The following is a 21,404-nucleotide window of genomic DNA, read 5'->3' as shown; positions in this document are numbered from 1 at the left end:
CTGTAGTTCTGTTGCCCAGTTATTGCTCTGCTGTTATGAGGCTCAGTCAGGCCTCAGACTCCTCAGTGCAGGACTCTTTTCCTTGTACTTACAGGGTGAGGTAACGGGTTCTATTGGCCCTTCTGAATCATCATTTAAAAATGTTAACTCCTGTTTTAAGAAAGCAGCTGGATGCAGGGAAGCCCTTTACAGCTATACTTCATTTTGTTTAGCGGCTGCAGAGGTGCCCTCGAGCCTGAGCCTTGGCTGGGCCCAGGAAGCACCTATGGCCAAGCCTGTCCTGAAGACCTGACCATCACCAGAGCTTCCCTCTGGCCTCAGCCAAGCTGTGTCCCATTTCTGGTCTTCCGCAGGGTTTCGGCTGAACAACCAGCTCTACGACATCATCACCATGCGTTATGCTGACAAGAACATGAACATTGACTTTGACAGCTTCATCTGCTGCTTCGTGCGCCTGGACGCCATGTTCAGTGAGTAGCTGGCCTGGTTTGACCACGCTGCCTCCCATCTGAAACACACTTGTGCTCAGAGCATGACAGCCTACATAGAGTTTTAATAATTTATATGCTGTGGGAATCTGAAAACACAATAGCCATCCCGTAAGAAAGATAAAAGAAAATCAGCCATTGCACTTTACTTTGTGTTAGCAAAGGAAAAACAGCAGAACGCTTTGCTGACCATGTATGTACCTGCAGAAATTTGCACAACACAGCAAAAGCACAATTTGATTTGCTGCCTGGGATCATCTTTACACACATAGTAATATAATCTCCATATACTTGTGTTTCCCTGCTTTAGGGGCATTCCATGCCTTTGATAAAGATGGAGACGGCATCATTAAGCTCAATGTCCTGGAGGTAAACTGGCTTATGTCATATTTCTAACCCAAAGTCACAATATTAAGGTTTATTTGTATCATTCATTGCACGTGTTCAGAAGGCAGCCTGTGAGAGCTGGTCTGAAATCACCAAGTGGCAAGAGCCCACAAAGCTTCTTAAAAATGTTGCTGCCTATTTTACACAGAAAACATCAGCACCATGATCTATCTGCCAGCAACAGTCACTCTGGTTGAAGACTCCAGTTAGTGCTGAAGGGCACAGCTCTGGACTCTTCAGATCAACTTTAAAACGCTTCAAAAAAAAGAACATTTGAGGGTTTTTTAAATGAGGCAATTTAAATCAAATGTACTCTAGTTTAAAGACCTTAACAGTTTTTTAAAAATCTTATTGAAGACTTAGGCAGTTTCAAAGTAAAGTATGTCTTCTGCTAAGGAGACCACAAAAAAATCCCATCACTTTTGGTAAGGGAAGGAGGAATAGGAGCAAGAAACTTCTAAGACAGTTCTCTGTGGCCAGTATGTTTTGTACTGAATCACCAATGTCTAAATACAGTTTATTTGGATGATGCCCCCAAAAAACTTTCATCCCTTAATTCTAACTCTTCTTTCAGTGGCTGCAGCTCACGATGTATGCATAACACCAGAGCCAGCACCTGCCTTCATCAAGGAAAACACTCAGGACTTGTGTTTTGCATAACTAGCTCCATGCATCCCCACGTGCAAAGAGGAGCACTTCTTCACTGTGCACTTCGCTCGCTGAGATAAACAGCACATGGGAAGAAACCCTTGGAGAAAGAGGCAACCATACTCTAGCAGGCAAACCAGTGCACATGTTGTGTGACTGCTTCTGTAACTTCCTGACACTTCCCTTTGGGTAACAGGGTTTAATTTATTGATAACTGAGTTAAGCTTTTTCTGCAGGGTAATGACATGGAGCATGCATCGTCATTCTGCTTATGCTGAGGACTGGAAAATTTTGCCTCACGTCAGGCAAAACCAGGACTGCATCTGAACTGTGAAATAGTCAGGGGTGTTTACTACCACCTTGTAATCAGTCATTAGCTCTTTGTGCTGCTTTTGATACTACCATTTCAGCCTCTTCATAGTGTTGACCAACTATTTCAGATGAGTTTGTCCTAGTTTACATTAATACTATGCATCCCAATCACTTGCCTTGTTCTAGATGTGAATGGCGCTCTGCTATGCTAGAAATGGGGAGGTGAAGTACAACAGACTGTAACAGTGAGGTGCAACTGGGTCTTGTATCAGACCTGAGCAACGTGCTCTCATTTTTACTAGCCCCCTGCTATCTTCGTGTGTAAGAACAATTAGTTTAACCGAACTGAAAATAAAATCCACTAGATTTTAGGGTTGGTTTCTTGGATTTATTTCAAAAGAACTTCTGTAAAGCCAAACTGGAAGAACAAATCACAGTGTCCACCCAATGTTGTTCTGGTAAGTAGCACATTTAACCAAAACATAACTAAGAAACAGAAGACATTTCGACTATCAAGTTCTAAATGTTGTCTCATGTAGTAACTTACTCTGAAAGAATAAGAAAATCCTGTAATTTATCAAAAGAAGGGTTACTCTCCTCTGAACTCAAGTTCTGTTTTAACCCAATTAACATTTTTAAGATGACTTAAGAACATCAGGAGCCCTGGGTTCCAGCCATGAGGTAGCCCTACTAAGCTATATTTTCCATAGAAAAATTATAGCAGGGATGCTCTTAGTTGCAATGTGCAGAGAAAACCAAAATCTATCGGTCGAAAGAGCCAACTCAGGATTTTGGATTGTGCTGGAGCTTCAAAGTGGCCTGTCTGGTTTTATCCATCCCTCTCAAAAAAGGGAAAAAAAACCCAGAACAAAGTCAAGTTTCACCAAACCTTGTGAAAGCATCCACCTATTCAAAACAAAGAAGAATCAGACTGACAAACCGTAACAATATAAAGAACTTTTATTTATTTTTCTTCTTTTTTTCTTCTTTCGCTGTGTCAAGTCTCGCTATCACGCTCACAGCTTTGTACCAAAGTGAAAGAAGAAACCCGAGGTCAAACTGTGCACATGTTCCACACAAATTATCAGACAGTCAAGCTGGATTATTCCACTTCCATTCTTCACAAAGACTGTTAAACACTTACAGCAAAATGAAAATGAGAAGCTGGCAGGCGTGTATAACAGCATATATACCCACACAGTTTGCTCTTTCACAATTAAATGTTTTATAAACAGTAACTGAAACAGTTTCCTTATCCTTTCTCACATATTCCACAACTCAGGAAAATTTAGACCGTTTGAATGACAGTACCTTAAAAAGCCTGGAAACCAGGATTCACACGTACCTGTGTTTTAATTCACAAGAAGGGGAAAATGCTTTCTCAACCCATTTTTGTTTCTGGGAACCTATAGGTTATGGTGAGTTTTGAGTTATTGTTTACCTTGGTCTGGGCTTATTGCAGCAGGGTTTGAGAGTGTGCAGTGGGAACCGTGCTGACCTCAAACACTGCACAGTCTGCACAGGCAGTGACAGCAGGTTTCAAGTCTGCAATCCGCGAGTAAGTGACACAAGGCAAGCAGAAGCTGGGATAACTAATGCAGGTTTCCCTCCAGACCCTTCCACACACAGAAGCAGCAGCCCTCTTCAGCAACTGCCTTGAGAAGTGAGTGGCCTTCAGCAAAAGCTGGCTTGAATTCCAGCTGAACAACCAGAAAACCTCCCCACAGGACTCTAGAGAAGCCTGGGGACATCCACAGCTGCACAACTTCATAGCAAATCCTTTGAAGATACTCCCAGAGCAAAGCAGTACAGCATTTTCCTTGGAACACCTGAGTAGTTTTTAAAATTGGTTCTAATTTGTGAAGCAAAATTTTGAAAACACTCATGCAGATCTGCTCTTTTCCTGCCTTTTCTCCATTTTAATATTTTTACAATATACCTGAAACAGAGCAAAAGCTATCACTGATAAAGCTGGATCTCAGGAAGTCCAGCTCAGGAGGATTGTTTTCAAGGACAGATGAGGAAATGTCATGGACTACAGGAAAACAAAGTCTGCTTCCACTAACTTGAAAAGATAAACCCAAGAGGCAATCACGAATGCAAATACAATGTAGTAACTGTGTTTATTGCAATACCTAGTACAAAAGATCTCCAAACGTTCCTGAAGACAGCTGAAAGAATGTGAAGAATTCTCAAGGAAGTAGTAACAAAAATCTACTCTCAAACCCCATTTTTCAGAATGCTACAATCACTCCACATGCCTTGCCCTCAGGACACACACCTCCACAGCTTCACTTCAAGCACAGTCCATGAAGGGACAGCTTGAGATATTCACATTGTTTATGCCACGCTCTTACATGCTCCCTCATTATGGTGCAAAAAAAAAAAAGAACTCCACAATCAAACTCAGGAAAACTCTTGAACACCAGTAATTTTGGAAATGGTTTAAGTATTAAGCAGTCTTCTGCCTTTAGGTCATGAAAAAAACCAAGCACTATTGAAGACTCTAGAGCAATACAGCCTGCACTAGAAAAAATTTACACTGCTCAGAGATTTCCCTGAACTTGATTGTCTCTTGAATTGCTCCATCAGACCACAGAAAGAAAGAAAGGAAGGAAAAAAAACCCCAAAACCAAACCAAACCAACCCCACAACTCACCAAGCAACCAAAACTACAAACATACACCACATGCTCCCCCTGCCAAAAGCTCAAAACACCCCTCAAAAGAGCCTGGGGGGCTCAGCCACACACTGGGGGGGGTGTGGGGGAGGAGGTGTCTTGTCCACAAATAGCTTAATTAAAAAAGAAATCAAAAAATTCACCACAAAAGTACTGGAACCACAGAGATTCCCATGTCTCTGTACTAGGATGCAGCTGCATCTGATTCCAGTTTTACTCCTGTCTCGCAACAAATGATTCATGTCAAGCAATTACACAGAAGTTATTCTTGTCTGCTAAGACCAGTGTTCTTCAGAGACAGCCCTGAAGGTTCCTTGATTTGATGGCAGACTGGAACATCCATGGGCTTCCCTCAATCACTTTTTACTTGGCCTGAAAGAATGAGGGTATAAAACTTATTTGGTCTGTGGTTGGCATACCAAGACTCAAAGTAGTGGTGAAAGAAATGCCCAGTAAAAATAGTACTTTGAATTAATTTGGACAGCGCTGAATCCATTTATAAGCAGCTCAGTTTGGACACTGGGCTGTCTACCTTCTGTCAAGAGTTTAAGGAAAGCTCAGCTTTTCTTATCCTGAGCAGCAAGTTAGGCAAAAGTGAACACCAAGCTCCTTGCTAGATTAGTCTCATTAATTAACAGAGCTCTTTGCTAACTTGTTAATTCAAATTCAAGTAATACACATCACCAACTTAGCGGGTAAAGTTTTTTTTCCACCCCAAAAGACAGCAGCAGAGGAACCCTGAAAAGCAGAAACAGGCTTCACCTCTGGACTGGCTTTTCTGTGGCACCTTCTATACATTAGTACAAACAAGACTGTTCCATGCAGTATGCATTTTGTATCCTCAGCTTCTGCTTGAGAACCACAGACTTTAAAAACCTTTAAAATCTTGCTCCGTTCTTTCTGGCTGAGTTTTTGTGAACCTGACACAGCTCAAGCCAATTAAGCCAGTTCCCAACAGGAACAAGACACTACCTAAGTGGATGCACTCAGGCAATGCCTCTGCATTTCCCTTAGGTTGCTATGTCATGAAGATACGGGACTGCAGAGCTCAGTCACTACAATTCCAAACACAATCAGGAAAACAACTATAGTGTTGTATCAAGATAGCAGTGGTTATGCTGGTATCTAACTAAAAAGCCAACCCACTTCTTTCCTGTACAGAAAGACTCATATTTTAAAGGACTGCAAAAACAAAGGACATGAGCAGAGCCACGGTTCTGGCTGTTTTGGTGTTGCTGGCATAGCTTTCAAGAAATAACTGCTTTCCTCCAAATAAATGAAATACCCCAGGAGGTGTAATATTATTGCAGTCTGTCACTGTACATACGTGCCAGCTATAACAATTTTTCCACAAGGAATAAAAAATAAGTTACAATTAACATTAAAAAACCAAAATAATTTATTCCAGTTCTCCATAAAACACCTTTTCTTTTTATGAAGAAAGTAAAAATGTACACTGGATAATTCAGGTTACACTGTTAACATCTGTGATATTCTGGTCTGCAGATTTTTTTTTTAAATCTGCTTAAAAAATGGATACAACATAAAAACAGACAAATCAGACACTTAAAAGGCTTCAAACTGAGTCTGCAAATGCCAGCACCTATTGTAAAGTAAGTTCTCAACACCCCTTCTGGACTTTTGAAAGACTCTCAGACTATGCTTACTAAAAAAAAAAAAACAAAACCCACAACAAAACCACAGAAAAAAAACAACACAAACAAACAACAAAAACCCTAGGCAGACAAGAGGAGGGAAAATTCTTATCTTTCAATGAATTAAAAACTTGCAAGATTTTTCCATTTAGGCCAAGTGTTGACCAACCTAATTTCCACAGAGTGCAACGCAACCTGCAGCCTCTGTAGTTTCAGCCCCAGTCCATTTTTTGCATTCCAAGTAGGAAAAGAAAGAGGAAAGACTGGAGTAAGAAACTGATGTTATTTGGAATAATTCTGACATAAAAAAATTACTTCCCAATGTGGGAGGTGAAAAACTTCATGAGTCAATCCTGCTGTCATCCTCAGCATGTTTTTCAATGTGTCCTACAGCATCCTAGGAAAGAACCAGAGAAGTCAGTTAATAACAGGAATAATAAAACACCACTAAAGACCCCAAAAAACTTTGCAAAAGATTCTTGAGCCCTCAATGAAACTGACATAGTGGATAATACACTTAAAGCTTCTAAAAAGTAAATTCAAAAGATCACGCCAAACTGTTAAATTACAAATGTGAAGTATCTCACATTCCACATGCTTCAAAGCAAATAAAACCAGTCTCCTCTCTGATGATAACAGCATATCAAACAAACACATCATATCTGAAAAGCCAGCTCTTGAAGACAAATTAAGGATTCTACTTCTGTTTCTTAGCTCTCAAAGAAACTTCCTTCCATTGTTTTAAAAAGCATTCAACAGGAAGGTAGTTTATTCTATTACAAGTATAAAACCAAAAATAAAGTGGATTTTACTAGCCAGTCTATAGGTAACAACCCTCTTTCCCCAACTTGAACCCTTTCCACGTACTTAATCCAACTGGCATCCAACTCTTATGCCTTCCAAATCACAAGTTTGGAAAAGACCTTTAAGATCATCAAGTCCACCCGTTCCTGTCCTGTGCTAAACCATATCCCTGAGCACCTCATTTACCTGTCTGTTAAACATACCCAGGGTCGATGACTCAACCGCCTCCCTGGGCAGCCTGTTCCAGGCCCTGACAACTCTTTCAGGGAAGAACTTTCTCCTCACATCTGATCTGACCCTGCCCTGGGGCAGCTTCGTGCCATTTCCCCTTGTCCCACCTCCTGTCCCCTGGCGGAAGAGACCATCGCCCACCTCTCTACACCCTCCTGTAAGGTAGTTGTAGGTGGTGATAAGGTCTCCCCTCAGCCTCCACTTCTCCAGGCTGAACACCCCCAGCTCCCTCAGCCACTCCTCATAGGATTTGCCCTCCAGCCCCTTCCCCAGCCTGGTTGCCCTTCTCTGGACTCTTTCAAGGACCTCAATGCCCTTCTTATGGTGAGGAGCCCAGAACTGGACCCAGCACTCAAGGTGCAGCCTCACCAATGCCGAGTACAGGGGCACAATCCCCTCCCCAGACTTACTGGCCACACTATTTTTGATACAAGCCAGGATGCCATTAGCCTTCCACACTGCTGACTTATATTCAGTCAGCAGTCACCCAACACCCCCATGTCCTTCTCTGCCTGACCGCTCTCCAGCCTGTTTCCCCCAAGCCTGTAGCGCTGCATATATAATACAGTTATCAAGATTTCTTCTAATATATGAAGAATTTTACCGTGTCCATGTACGATTTTAGGATCAAACTGGTTTAAATTGAGAGTACCTCAAGTTACCACACTCAACTGCACTCTTCATCTGTCACACCCTATGAGTAACTGTAACGCAGCACAGCATGCTAGGCTGGAGGAATTGAAGCCTTTTCAGAGAATCAGGATCACCTCCCACAGTTACAGTGATACCAAGTACTTTATACTACCAACTACAAGCGTGTCAGTTCAACCACAGACCTGCTTGGAACCTTTCCGGGAAGTGAAGAAAGCATCACAGTTCTTCCAACGACATTTCAGGGTCTGAAAATTTGGGTTGGTGTGGTCAGTTAGCAAGTGTTGTTTCAGATGGTCCACGACTCCAAAGATCAGTGAACATCCATGCCACTGGGAGCAGAAACATGACAGAGTAAGTCAGGGAAAAAGGAATTCCACCCCTTGTAACTTTTTAACCTTCTTATTCCTTTTCCATTCCCAATGGTCTCGATTGCTTCAATTACAGCTTTACAACAACTCTTCCTGTCCCTAGCCAAGCCTAGAACATCAGCCAGAATGACAGCAGGAAGAGATGAAGCCTTTACAAAATTTAAGTTTACCTGAGAAAGAATTATTGGGAATGTAAATGAAGTTGTTTAGCAGAGTAAATCAGGTTTCTAGCTCACTCATCTGAAGCTTTTGTTTTTAAACAGTTGTGTATCACTACCAAAAAATGGCCAGAAAGAAGAATAATTTAAGTGCCACTATCAACTTTCCCCAAAGCACACACATATACTAAAGACCTTGCAAAGTGGAACTAGTGGTACATGATACGTTTAAAGTGTACATTTACAAACAATACTGAATTGTAATAAATCACAAGTCAAGCTATCCACCCCCAAAAGTTAGCCTAGAAACTACAACATAAGGTCAAAAACATTGTTCTCCTTACCCAGCAACGATAATTCTGCATAAGATTAAGCCTCACAGCTCTGACACTGCCATCATAGCATCCAGTGTAGATCTAGTAAAAGAAACATTTCTAGATAAGCAAGCTGGGAATAACAGAAAATAATACTAAAACGAACTATGAAGGAGGCTTCAGTGTTGAGTAATAGTTGAACAGCAATAAAACATCAACAAACAAGGCTTTTAAATTAAAAAATGGTCTAGCCTAATTATTTTAAGATTTGCATTCATAGTTTACAAACAACTACTAATGACTAAGAATTTTTTCAGTAACTTCTATGATTGATGTGTGTAAAAGAAAACATTAAAACATAATATTACTATCCACTGAAGTGAAAAAAATTCAGGTTTAAATGTAAACAGTATTTCCAGGACTTAACCAGTTGCATGTATATCTAAAAAGGATGGAGAGGAAGGGCGAAGGACAACATCTAGGTTTCAGAAAGAGAAGATTGGTGCAGATCCTGAAGAGGCAGGCAAAACGACATCTTAAAACCCAATTTCATTAGGCAAATGCTCTACACAAAATTGCCCTTGGGAAAGAAAAGGATGTCAGACACTTCCCTAATTCCATAAAGAACATTGCTTGTTAAAAGAAGTCCTCATATAATACAGAAAACCCTGCAAGCTGAATATTTCATTTGTTATTTTTATTCAATTCTTTTTGTTTCTTGGAAATTCATCACTAGGCTTTAAAAGCCAAGCTGCTGCCTGTCAGAGACTGTATATCACTGAGACTACTACAGAAAATCACCATCTTTCACTTGTCACTAAGCTTCTCATCTGATTGCTTATTTGAGAATGCCTAAACCAGACTATTGCTGAGGGACAGATGAAGCCTCAGCCTGTAAACACAAAGCCTGGGTGCACTTTGCACTCCATCTCACTCATGTAAGAAGCAAAGCATGGGCAGCATGTATACCAGTTAGCAGAAAGACAATCAGTTCAGTTCAACTTGATTCATCTCTTACTACAAGATCATAGAATGGTCTGGATTGGAAGGGACCCCAAGGATCAGAGAGTTCCAACCCCCCTGCCACAGGCAGGGACACCAACCTCCAGGCCTGGAGCTACACAAGGTTGTCCAGGGCCCCATCCAATCTGGGCTTGAACACCCCCAGGGACAGGGCATCCGCCACCTCTCTGGGCAGCCCATAGCAGCACCTCACCACTCTCTGAAAAAAAATTCCCCCCTAATAACTAATCTAAACCTTCCCTCATATAGGTTCAATCCATCCCCCCTTGCCCTGCCATTATCTATCCTTTTAAAAAGTTGGTTCCCCTCCTGTTTCTCTGCTCCCTTCATGGACTGGAAGGCTGCAATGAGGTCCCCCCGCAGCCTTCTCTTCTCCAGGCTGAACAAGCCCAGCTCCCCCAGCCTCTCTTCATAGGGGAGGTGCTCCAGCCCTCTCATCATCTTCATGGCTCCTCTGAACCCTCTCCAACAGTTCCACATCTTCCTTGTATTGGGGCCCCAGTTCTGGACACAGGACCCCAGATGGGGCCTCACAAGAGCAGAGTAGAGAGGGACAATCACCTCCCTGTCCCTGCTGGCCACCCTTCTTCTGATGGAGTCCAGGATACCATTGGCCTTGTGAGCTGCAAGAGCCACTGCTGGCTCATGTGAAGTTTCTGATCCACCATGACACCCAAGTCCTTCTCAGCAGGGCTGCTCTCCAGGAGCTCTTCTGCCAGTCTGTACCTGTGTCTGGGATTCTTCTGGCCCAAGTGCAAGACCTTACACTTGGCAGTGTTGAACCTCATTAGGTTCACCCAGGCCCACCTTTCCAGCCTGTCAAGATCTCTCTGGATGGCTTCCTTTCCTTCTGTTGTGTCAACCACACCACTCAGGTCATTACTATCTCTCTTATTTTACAATCCAAAAGAAAGGTTGCACATTCCTATGCATGCAGACAAGTGCTTCTAATGACTATCTGAGCAAGATATTTATCCAAAAGCGCTTCTGACACCTATCTTGCAGTGCAGATGCATGAAGAAACCTGAACACCTTAATACTTTTGTTTAGGTTCTATCTAAACTTATTAGAGGTTTGAACATGGGTGTTTAGCATCTGTGTGACTCTCAAGTAAGTCAAACAGGCTTGATGCTTGAAAAGAGGGACTATTTTACACTACTTTTATACTCTTCATTGTGATCATCACTGAAAACAAAACTAATGTTTCAAGATTACAGTAAGCTAGAGGATAATTTTTCCCCAGGCAACAGTATTACATGAATACAAAGCTGTTACAGAAACATGATGTTTGGGCTGACATTTCTAAGTTCGTCTGTCATAGTTTGACAGCAAGTTGATTTCATGACGTGAAAAAATTAACCTCTTATATGCTTGCAGAAATGACAACCTCCCCTTTGAGACCAGTGAAAAGAAGAAAGTTACCATGCTCTTATGGATGGTCATACACATGATCATGTCTGTGTGGCCTCCATAGACTTGCAAGCGGTCGTGCGACTTGAAAGAAAGAGAAACAGACAATTAACAGCATGAGAGTTAATAGCCATTCTTCACAGACATGCAAATGACACTGCTTCCAAGAGAAGTTTCCTGGGTAGCAACTGAACTCCTCTAGTGGATTCCAAACTTCATAGCCACCTTGAAAGCTCAGTTTTGCTTACATTACTTTTGTGTGTCTTTTGGTCCAGCTAAGCATTTGGTCTTTCAAGCAGATAGAATTAACACTTCCCCACTTCCCTGAGTTGTCATTATAACTCAGGTTCTTGGAGAGAGAGAAAAATAATATGTTTAGGTTATATTCTTTAAAACCTGTCTGGTGACAAAACGGAGGGACCAGGAGACCAGTAAGCACAAAGATGATTTCCATTTGACTTCAAAATCATTAACACAGACTAGGTAAGACATCACTAGCAGCCATGTTTTCTCACCTGCAGTTCATAAACACGAACGAATTTATCCAGACATGCTGTCACCATCACCTTCCCAAGAATGTTCACAACAGTTACTGCATGGTTATGGCCTTTGTAGATCCGTACCAGCTCTCCAGTCTGCAGCAATAAAAGGCAAAGGCAAAGAGGTGTTTGTTTCCCTTCTTTAAAAAAAAACCCAGCAAACCAGTTTGATCTAAACTAGACAGAGTAGCTAACTTGAATTGTCCCTACTCAAAAGCCCTCCAAAAAATGCTTGCTACTCAAATCCCCTTTATTAAATTCCCTTTCCTTAGAGGGCACTCCTGGGTTATGATTAAATACTACTAGTTTTCTTTGCCCAAGCTGACACAGAACCATCCCAGTCCAAGAGAAACACACGTCGCTCTGAAAAGCCTCCACTTCTCTTTCCATCCTTAGTTACATGTTTCCATCTATCCTGCAACTACTACTGTGCTATCAGCACTAGCAGCTTTTTTCTAGCCACAAGGATCTGCAAGCAAATGTAGCTGAAGACATAGAAATATACAATATTTTTGTCAAAATTTAACTCTGATAAGTTTCTTAATCTAACTTGTTGCATAGCTACATGAATAATACTTCTGCTAGCATAGGGGAAAGATGGTGTAACAGAGGAAGAGAGTGAAAAGCTAGAGACAAAGCATTCAGGACAGGCTAACTGCTTTTCAAACAGCTAGTCTGAACACTGTATTCCTCAGGTTTTCCCTATACTGAAGAAACTCTTTCCCCACCAGAACACCTCACATGGCTTTGCTCTGAACCCTCTCCACATTATCAGCACACTTGCAACAATATTTTCAAAAACAAGATCCCCAGATAAAAAAAGCACTGCATATCATACTACAAGGTGATCACCTGTTTATGTTTCCCTAGGTATTTCATCCCCTGCATTCCTCTTTAATTAGCTAAAGTGCAAAGTCACATTGACAAAATCGTACGACTTCCTTTTTTTGGAAGCTATTCTGCCCCAACAGTCAGTCAAAAATTCTGGAAATACTGACTTTATAGCACAGGAATTCATTGCCTTAATTGCAAAAGTCATTCCAACGTTATATGAGAGACTTACGTGAATGTTGTGGGCATGGACAGACTGATCGCTGGAGCCGCTGAATACCAGATCATTCACAACCTTTGGGGGACAGGGGAAGAACAGTTTTATTTTTGTTACAAATATGGAAATGGGCAAGGAAAAACATTATCACACTGTTGGGTTTAAAGTCACACTGTAGTATTTCCTAAATTTGTCAGTCTTTAAAATCAACAGAGAGTATGGGAAAAAAATGCTCTGAGCTCTTAGGTAAGAGTTAGAAAGTGTACTGTGCTGTCCTAACGACACATCACAATTGACATTAGAAGCTGTCAACGTGCAGCCCACCAGGCTAACTCATCCTACTTGCAGACTATTCTCAGGGACAGCTCAGCAACAGATCAGGGACCAAGCAAATGCTGCCCTGCCCATGCACAGTAAAACACACCATTTCCTGGAAATTGTGGATGTGCTGTGCACGTATATTCTGGTCACCTAACACAGACCATGGTCCTTACAAGTACTAACCTAGAAAGGCAGTTGAACAGATCTATCATGGATCAAGAAGGAATCACAATATTCTGCCATGCAAACAGGACTAGGATAGTCCACAGGGCAAAAAGGCTGCATCACTGCAGTAAAATGTCTAAGGAAACGAGCACAAGTCATGCAAGTCATCCCCTATCTGTTACATGACAGTGGTCACAGCAAAGCTGTCAGACATGTATGTGTTCTAGCTTGTAATCTCAGGAGCCAGAAACCTGTAAATAAGTGACAGATATTCTTAAAACAAAAAGGAAGAATACTTCTCTAGAATTACATTTTCTGTGCAATCAGGGAATGTGAAAGCTACCTTCAGCTTTTCCCCAATGCTCCTTGGTTAACTCACATTTCGAGATGCCCTGACTCAGATTCTAACACCACAAAACAAACACGCTTCCTACATACACACCCCCAGTGGTTTTGCTGGGAACATGAGATACGGCAGCCAGCCAGAGACAATTTTCCTACCAAATCACTCTGGTCTTTTCATTTAAAATATGTAATTTCTCATTTCCTACCACAATCTGCTCAATATTAGATGAGGAAGAAAAAGACCACAGCATTTTAAGCATCGTTTATCAAAACCAGAGACACTTGCCTTCATGCAGAGTATAGTCTTGCTGTGTCCTTCCAGGGTTCTGAGGAGCAGCCCGTTCCTCGCATCTCGCACACTGATGGTACAGTCGTAGGAGCCCACTACCAACAACTTGCGTGCTCCTTCCTGAGCTGTGGCTAGACAGCTCACTGCTCTAGGGCCGTGGCATTCAAAAGTATCAACATGCTTGTTGTTCTGTTGGGGGAGGAAGGAAATAAAAAAGGTAATGAAGAATTAAAACTTTGTTATGACACTGGACTAGACCACCGAGGCCTTTTTGTGTTGTTCTTGTTACAGCACCTGATTTCAGTTCAGTAACGCAGGTTTCAGCAGTGGTAAGAGTTGCATCTTAGCGATTAAGTTTACCAATCAAGCAAGTAATTCCTTATGTTTGGCTTCCATTTTCTGTCTTTTAAAAAAATATTTTATTGTGTAGCAAAGGGCCAGTAAATCCTCCTTCTGAGTTAGAATATTGAAAGGAAACAGCGGTATGAAAAAGAACAACCTAAACTATCTGCAAGGCAGAGTAAATCTGTAAGAATAAACTGGATAAATTAGTCCAGAATCCATGAAAAGAATTACCAGAAGTGTAATTTATTTAAATAATTATTTTTGTTCACTTTTAAATATCATGGAAACTGCTAATTAAGCCTCTGCTAGAAAACCATGTGACTGAATCTCTTCCACAGCTGCAAATAGAGCAAGCAAAACCAGCAACACATTGAAGTCTCTTTGAAGGCCAAGAAAGGAGGATTTGCAAGTAATCAGGTATCAAAAATTTCTTATATCACCTGACTTGTAGGCCAGATGGAACCTTAAAAAAGAAGAGGGACCATACAACAGTCAGAGGAATGAAACAAACAGGGAAGGGGAGATGAGACAGCTTCATGCGCTGACAAAATAAAGGACCCAAAGAGGCTAATAGTGACCATTTATACCAAAACACCAATATTACAAATATGCTTACTACTTGAGAATGGAACGAAACACAAAGTGGAGAGAAACAGCATTGCAACAGTCTTTTAGGTGCCAATATTCAAACAAACTAACCTTTATGCTGAACGTAACCACGCTGCCATTGGCAAGGCCTGCATAAAGGATGCGCCATCTACTGTGTAAACAGAGGACTCGATCTTCCAATTTAAACTGCTCCATGCACTCTCTGGTCTGGCAACAGAAAGAAGTTATTTCAAGCTTTTCATTAACTAGAAAGAATTCAGGGAGAAAAGCCTGAAGTAAAGGATGACTTCCACCTACAAGCTACATTTTTTTGAACCAATGGGGCTGGGAAAAAACATCTGAAAGTCTGGTGTCACGTGGCAGTTAGATCTGGCTGTTAATCAGCTCACTCCCATCTGAGATTTGACTGTGCTTCAGCAACCAGTTGTAACCCTAAAAGCTTTATTCTAGTCACGACCTCGAATACGCAACTTTAGACTTAGATCATATATGTGTATATATATACATGCACACACATACATACATATATATATATATGTGAAAAACCCTGTAAAACCTCTTGAAGTGGAGGAATCCCCAGGAAGTCCCCCACAGGGAAGTGCACTGAATGATCAGTTTAAGAGTTAAATACCTCTGGCAGTTCAGCCCGACACAGATACTTTCTAGTCCTTCAAGCCACAGGTTGAATAAGCTTTTCTACCATTTAGCTTCACAGCATCTCAGTCTGCTCTTCTACCTGCCCTCAGAATAACAACATGTCTATTCTCCCTATAGCTGCGCTACAAAGAGCACAGTACTTTCCACAAGCAGAAAGCATAAGTTAAAAATACAGCAAGATAAAATATTCATGGCCAGACAACCTCCTGAGCTTTGGTGTTCTCAACACTTGGGATCCCATCATGCTGTTCTGACAAAAACTCATGCTAACAAGCTGGCCAAAAGATTAAACTATTAGTAGATCAACTAATAGTTTGGTGTTTGGTTTCTCCAGCTCCACTCTAATGAGTTATGAAGTGGGGCTCATACCCTGCTCCTATGGGGTTTGAAAGGCTTTTTTCATTTATATTTGCACAGAAACACTCCCATAAAAACACCGTACACATCAATCAACACCGAGTTTGAGTACCTTGATATTGTAACAGTTGATAGTGTGGTCGCTTGAGCCAGTGTAGAGTGCAGCATTCTTCCCATTTGTCTGAATGACCAGGAGGCAGTTCACTTTTGAAGTATGTCCTTCAAAGATGGCCACACACTTCCTGCTCTAAAAACAAAAGCATGGGGTCTGTCAACATAAAGGCCCATAACGCCTCTTGGGATTGGTGCCTGACTGAGAAGGATAGCTAACAAAAGCAGGACACACACAGCAGTCTGTCTCCCCTTACCCTTCTCACAGGGAGAAGGGGCTGGGGATCAGAAGAGAGGGAGATGTTTGAAGAAAAAAAATAGCATAAAAAAAATTGGAGGTTGAAAAAGCAGTGGCTACGAAGATCATTAAAGGACTGGAGCATCTGCCCTACGAGGAAAGGCTGAAAGAACTGGGGCTGTTCAGCCTTGAGAAAAGAAGACTGAAAGGGGATCTGATCAATGGTTACCAATATCTCAAGTGTGGGACACGGGGAACTGGCCAGCCCCTTTTCAATGGTCTGTGGGGACAGGACAAGGGGCAATGGCTGCAAGTTGGAGCACAGGAAGTTCCACACCAACATGTGGAAGAACTTTTACCAATGAGGGTGAGGGAGCCCTGGGACAGGCTGCCCAGGGGGTGTGGAGTCTCCTTCTCTGGAGAGATTCCAGACCCATCTGGACACCTCCCTATGCGACCTGTCCTAGGGAGCTGCTTTGGCAGGGGGTTGGACCCGATGATCTCTGGAGGTCCCTTCCAACCCCTATGGTTCTGTGATTCCTTAACTACACAGGAATGCTTTACAAAGAGAGAATTGCGACTTTGTGACTGCAGTTAATGAAACACCATTCCCACACCCTTACTTACAACCAGGTTGTAGGCACAAACAGTTTTGTCTGCTGAACAGGTATATAACAAATTCCCAAAAATCTGAAGAGCATTCACTGCAGCCAGGTGTCCCTCAAAGCTTCCCTCTGTAGGTTCTTCATCCTCACCTGGCTCTGAAGACACTTCTGTAGGACAGAGACATGTACTTGATTATGGGAACACGCTACTGTTGTTCGTATTACCAAACAGCAGAACGATTTGGTGGGCTCAGCACTTTAAAGTCAGGCTGGGGATCCCAGCTTGAGCCTGTAAGTGGCAGAAGGCAATATGAAATGCCAGAAAGATCTTTATAACATGTTAAGTCCATGTTAAGTTCAAAAAGATCTTTAAAATAGGGAAAGGATTGTATTATTGTTTGTCCTACCACTCTACAGACACTGTGGAGCAGAAGTGTTTGTGTGACAGGGGGCAGGGGGATGTGGAGGGGTCAATGCACAAAGCATTCAGTGAGAGATGACATAAATGCACGTTACTTCCCACTTCAGTTTTTACTGCAAGTTTCTATCTTCCAAGTAAAATTCCCCTCTGGAAGCAGTTTGATCAAGACTTAACCCAAAGTCCTGCAAAATACTATACACAAAGTATCAGAAGAGAGACTCAAAAGATATACCTGACGAGTTCTTTGATCCTCTTGCTGATGATATGCAAGTCTGCGTCTCAGCCACACTAAAAGAGATAAAAAGTAGCAAGATTGTACTTTGCAGGTTCATTTTCAGACACAATGCATTTTCAGACAGGATACAAGACTCCATACTTGGCAGAAAATAGGCTGTGACCAGTAAGCTCAAACCCAAACTTTCCACAGAGGCCAGCTTTGTTCTTTCATTAAGAGAAATTAACAGGTAACGAGACACATTTATTTCTTGGACCAGAAAAGAAAATTCAACTTTCATTTGCTTCTGTGTTTCGCTTCTGAATGAAATTAAAAGCTACTGATGTTGCAACATTTCTGAATGGGGAAAAAAAGTAAAATAAAGAGAGAGAGGCCTCTTCAGAACATTGTATTGTGCTTTTACTTTTGAGAGACCTACAATAATCTCACCTTCTTTTCTGATCATCCCCATAATTGGTACCAATCTCACTGGTGGAGCTCACTTCATCATAACCAGAGCAAGACGCCTCTAAGACTGCTTGATCAACAGAGCGGCGCGCAACCCTCTTTGATGGGCTGTCTGGTTTCTCATCTTCTGACTCTGATGAACCAACATCAACTACTTCACACTGGGGTGCCAGAACTCCCACTAGTTCCAGAGAAGCATCACTATCATTCTCATCTTTGTTTCTTGCTGTTTGAGCACCAGCTCCATCCTCTTGCTTTGTAGGAGTGGATGTCGTAACTTTTTCTCCTTTAGGAACTTTTCCACCCTTGACTTTCCGGACAGGCTTAGAGTCAATTATATCCTGTTCTGTATCACTGTTCTCTGGCACGTGAGCTGCCCTGAGAGTTTTCTTCTTCCTTAACTTTCTCCTCCTCCTGTTCCCCTTGTCTGCGGGGCCTACGGCGGTTGCCACCTGCAGCTCGGATGGTTCTGCTAACAATTTGGGGGCTTTATCCACTGGCATTTCTAGGAGGACCGAGTGCTTCTGAAGAGAAGCACTACACTGGCCCAGTAAAAAGCTTTCAGTCACAGCATCGTTTGCTTGTCTCTGGCTGAAAACAGACAGTGAATGAGAAGGGTTCTCAGGAAGTCCAGCCTTTCCCCCGTCTGCAGCAGGCTTGTGAACATCGTGATTAGAATGCTGGAAACACGCTGCCAGCTCTGACAGGGATATGGTTGCAGAGATAACTGGATACACTGAACTTCTCTGGTTGGTCTCTTCTGAAGAAAACAGACTAGTGTTACATACAATCTGTACAGCAGTACTTACTTATGCAAAATTGCTTTTCCTGCATCTTCCTGTTTATACTTAATTAGTGTATAGAAAGTACATATCCCTACCTGTGTAAAGCTTTACATGTGTAAAGTTCTTTACATGGGGAGTGGTGAGGGGCTGGAACAGGCTGCCCAGAGAAGTGGTGGATGCCCCGTCCCTGGAGGTGTTCAAGGCCTGGTTGGATGGGGCCCTGGACAACCTTGTGTAGCTCCAGGCCTGAAGATCGGTGGCCCTGCCTGTGGCAGGAGGCTTGGAGCTCTGTGATCCTTGGGGTCCCTTCCAACCCAGACCATTCTATGATTCTATGCCTAGCACATCTCAGTTGCTCAGTATGTAGGTGTCCCACATTTAAAATGAGTGTCAATCATCACATAAATTTGGCAATTTAGGTGGTAAATAAGCATTTACTACATGATAAATTCTAAAATGGGGGGGGTGTGGATTCCCTCTGGGGGCAACCTACTTGCTTTCAGGGGGTCAGACGTGGATTGCCAGCTTCCCTGATTGAAGCTGTGAGATGCTGCCTGTGCTCTTAGCCTGTCTTGGTTGAGAGGTTGAATGATTTTGTTCATATTAGCTTCAAATTAAAATGACAGGGAGAATATGTTTGCCCCACTGCATAGACCACCAGAGATGAGCTAACAAAGCTTACCCTGATGGCTTACAGTGCTGTCGTTACCACGATGGAAGGTGCAATGCTGTGGAGTGGGTTATATGTGACTCCTCTAACTTGAGTAAGGCCCAAATAACTTGGTAGAAATAACTAATGTTGGGTTAAGCACAAGGTCCTCAAACAACATCACTACAATAAAACTAGAAACCTGTAGATGCCCATGACTACAATTTGTATGTGCTTAACAGTTTTTACAACGTGGAATCTATTTGGATGTGTTGTAAAGAAGGTCCCAGCTTCTAATGCGATGAAGCTGACAAAGTCCTACACAAGTTGATAGGAGTTCAGCCCTGCACAACCAGCTGCAGTTTGAGACCCATCTTATATCCCTCTGGAAGAAAAATAATCCCTTATTTTCTTAAAGTCAGTTCCCTTAAAACAATGAGAAGCTACACATACCATCCTTCTGCTCTACCTCTTCAACTTGCGAAGCACACGGAGAGCTCTGGAGTCCAGAATTCACATTTTCTTCTGAGGCTTTTGGAGACACAGGTTCTCGTTTAATTTGTACTGAAGAGTCAGGAGGAGGGAGTGATGTGATGTCAGAAGACTGGAATGGTGAGGGCAGAATGTCTAAAGGCAGGAAGGAGCCTGCAGGAATTAAGTCAGCTGCTACCTGAGATTTGCTATTTCTTCTCTCATGTAAAACACTGCATGGAAGTTGCTCTGACAGTTCTGAAGGTTCATATGTTTCTAATGGCAAAAAAGAAGAGACAAAAAAACCCCCACAAACAATCATAAACCACCCCACAGAAAAAAGAAGTTCACACTTTACTGTGAAAATTACTGGTGCTGAGTTCATTCATTTCTTGTGGACACAGCCACGGAAGGGAACCTATAGAAAAGCCACTAGATGGCACTACCAAAGATGACATCACACCTAAACACTTTAGACTTCAACATGGAAAGCCTGCAATCATACTGCACGTTTTGAATGAGTGAACTCAGGGTAAATGCAACTTTTACAGGATGCTGAGTTCAACCCATGTGACAGTCAGCATCCCACCGTTGTGGTTTTATGGTATCTCATACCTTGTAGCCCCTGCAAGACTTGGATTCTTTGACTTCTCAGTGTACTCATTTCCATGGTTATCTGCAAAACAGTCGTGGTTTCAATCAGTCCTACTTAAAATAGGTTTTCAGGCTGTGAACTTCCAGTTCAGAGAGTCTCAAAAACTCACTGTTACCTGTTGCTTTAATACAAGGAACCGTTGAACCTCAACATATGCAGCCTGCAGGGCAGCCCTGGCCTGCAAGAGACTGTTGTCCACATTGTGCAGGGACTTGCTTAGCTCTTCTTCCCTCAGTGAAATAGCCAGTAGCTGGTCTACCTGAGAACGTTCTAAAAAACCCCAAACAAAAGAGAGTATAATTGTACTTAGCTGTGCATTAAAACACATTACACATGATAAACACTTTCACTTTAAAGCATGAAAATGACATAAATTAGGTCAAGCATCAGTGGTCATACAAGAAGCTGAACAGAAGCATCTATGCAGAGGAATAGCCACATCTACAACAAAGGAGAGCACTAGGGAGTAGTCCTCTTTACAGGATCTCAACTTTGACTCTAGTAACTATTTCCATCAGAGCTTTGCCAACACTGGTTTAGTTTAGTTGAACAAAGACAATCTCTTCCACAAAGATCTCTTCTTGAATTACACATGTAGATCAAGTACAAATAAGCACTTCCATTAATGTAACCAAAAAGGCAGATTTAAGATAAATAAAATTTAAATTAGATAATCCATAAGCCAAAGAAAGGCAGTTTAAGAGAAAAAGAACTGAACATTCAGGGCCTGGAACAGGCTGTACAGGGAGGGGGTTGAGTCACCATCCCTGGATGTGTTTAACAGACAGGTAGATGAGGTACTTAGGGATATGGTTTAGCTTAGGAAGGGGACGGTTGGATTTGATGATCTTAAAGGTCTTTTCCAACCTTGTGATTCTGTGATAAAAAAGCATTTACTTTACAATTTTTGGCCGTGAGAGTCATGTTTGCTATCTCTTGAGAGAGAAAAATCTCAGAGCACTGTACTAAGTAGAAGATCC

At 42.1% G+C, this 21,404-nt stretch overlaps 2 protein-coding genes across 3 annotated transcripts in view; one reads left to right on the top strand and one right to left on the bottom strand.

The window, feature by feature from the left end:
• Positions 1 to 2,693, top strand: part of CAPN3 (calpain 3) — a 30,157-nt gene extending 27,464 nt beyond the window's left edge. The window contains exons 21-23 of one of the 2 annotated variants that reach the window (XM_084270742.1): positions 354 to 470; positions 799 to 857; positions 1,450 to 2,693. In XM_084270742.1, coding sequence (XP_084126868.1) covers positions 354 to 470; positions 799 to 857; positions 1,450 to 1,476 — 203 coding nt within the window. In that variant the 3' untranslated portion in view covers positions 1,477 to 2,693. The remainder of the gene's footprint in view (positions 1 to 353; positions 471 to 798; positions 858 to 1,449) is intronic. The other variant, XM_084270741.1, reaches the window with a different exon arrangement.
• An 84-nt stretch (positions 2,694 to 2,777) lies between these two features.
• ZNF106 (zinc finger protein 106) overlaps positions 2,778 to 21,404 on the bottom strand; it is a 35,305-nt gene continuing 16,678 nt past the window's right edge. Inside the window, exons 7-21 of the mRNA XM_084270740.1 lie at positions 20,540 to 20,694; positions 20,385 to 20,445; positions 19,752 to 20,045; positions 17,847 to 18,624; positions 17,415 to 17,470; positions 16,784 to 16,929; positions 15,920 to 16,054; positions 14,884 to 15,000; positions 13,837 to 14,028; positions 12,735 to 12,797; positions 11,648 to 11,767; positions 11,145 to 11,216; positions 8,730 to 8,801; positions 8,042 to 8,188; positions 2,778 to 6,567 (exon numbers count right to left, since the gene is read on the bottom strand). Coding sequence (XP_084126866.1) covers positions 6,511 to 6,567; positions 8,042 to 8,188; positions 8,730 to 8,801; positions 11,145 to 11,216; positions 11,648 to 11,767; positions 12,735 to 12,797; positions 13,837 to 14,028; positions 14,884 to 15,000; positions 15,920 to 16,054; positions 16,784 to 16,929; positions 17,415 to 17,470; positions 17,847 to 18,624; positions 19,752 to 20,045; positions 20,385 to 20,445; positions 20,540 to 20,694 — 2,465 coding nt within the window. The 3' untranslated portion in view covers positions 2,778 to 6,510. The remainder of the gene's footprint in view (positions 6,568 to 8,041; positions 8,189 to 8,729; positions 8,802 to 11,144; positions 11,217 to 11,647; positions 11,768 to 12,734; positions 12,798 to 13,836; positions 14,029 to 14,883; positions 15,001 to 15,919; positions 16,055 to 16,783; positions 16,930 to 17,414; positions 17,471 to 17,846; positions 18,625 to 19,751; positions 20,046 to 20,384; positions 20,446 to 20,539; positions 20,695 to 21,404) is intronic.

The sequence above is a fragment of the Gallinula chloropus genome (assembly GCF_964237585.1).
Source record: "Gallinula chloropus genome assembly, chromosome: 14".
NCBI classification, from domain to species: Eukaryota; Metazoa; Chordata; class Aves; order Gruiformes; family Rallidae; genus Gallinula; species Gallinula chloropus.
The sequence above is the reverse complement of the archived record's forward strand: the minus strand, read 5'-3'. Positions and strand labels throughout refer to the sequence as shown.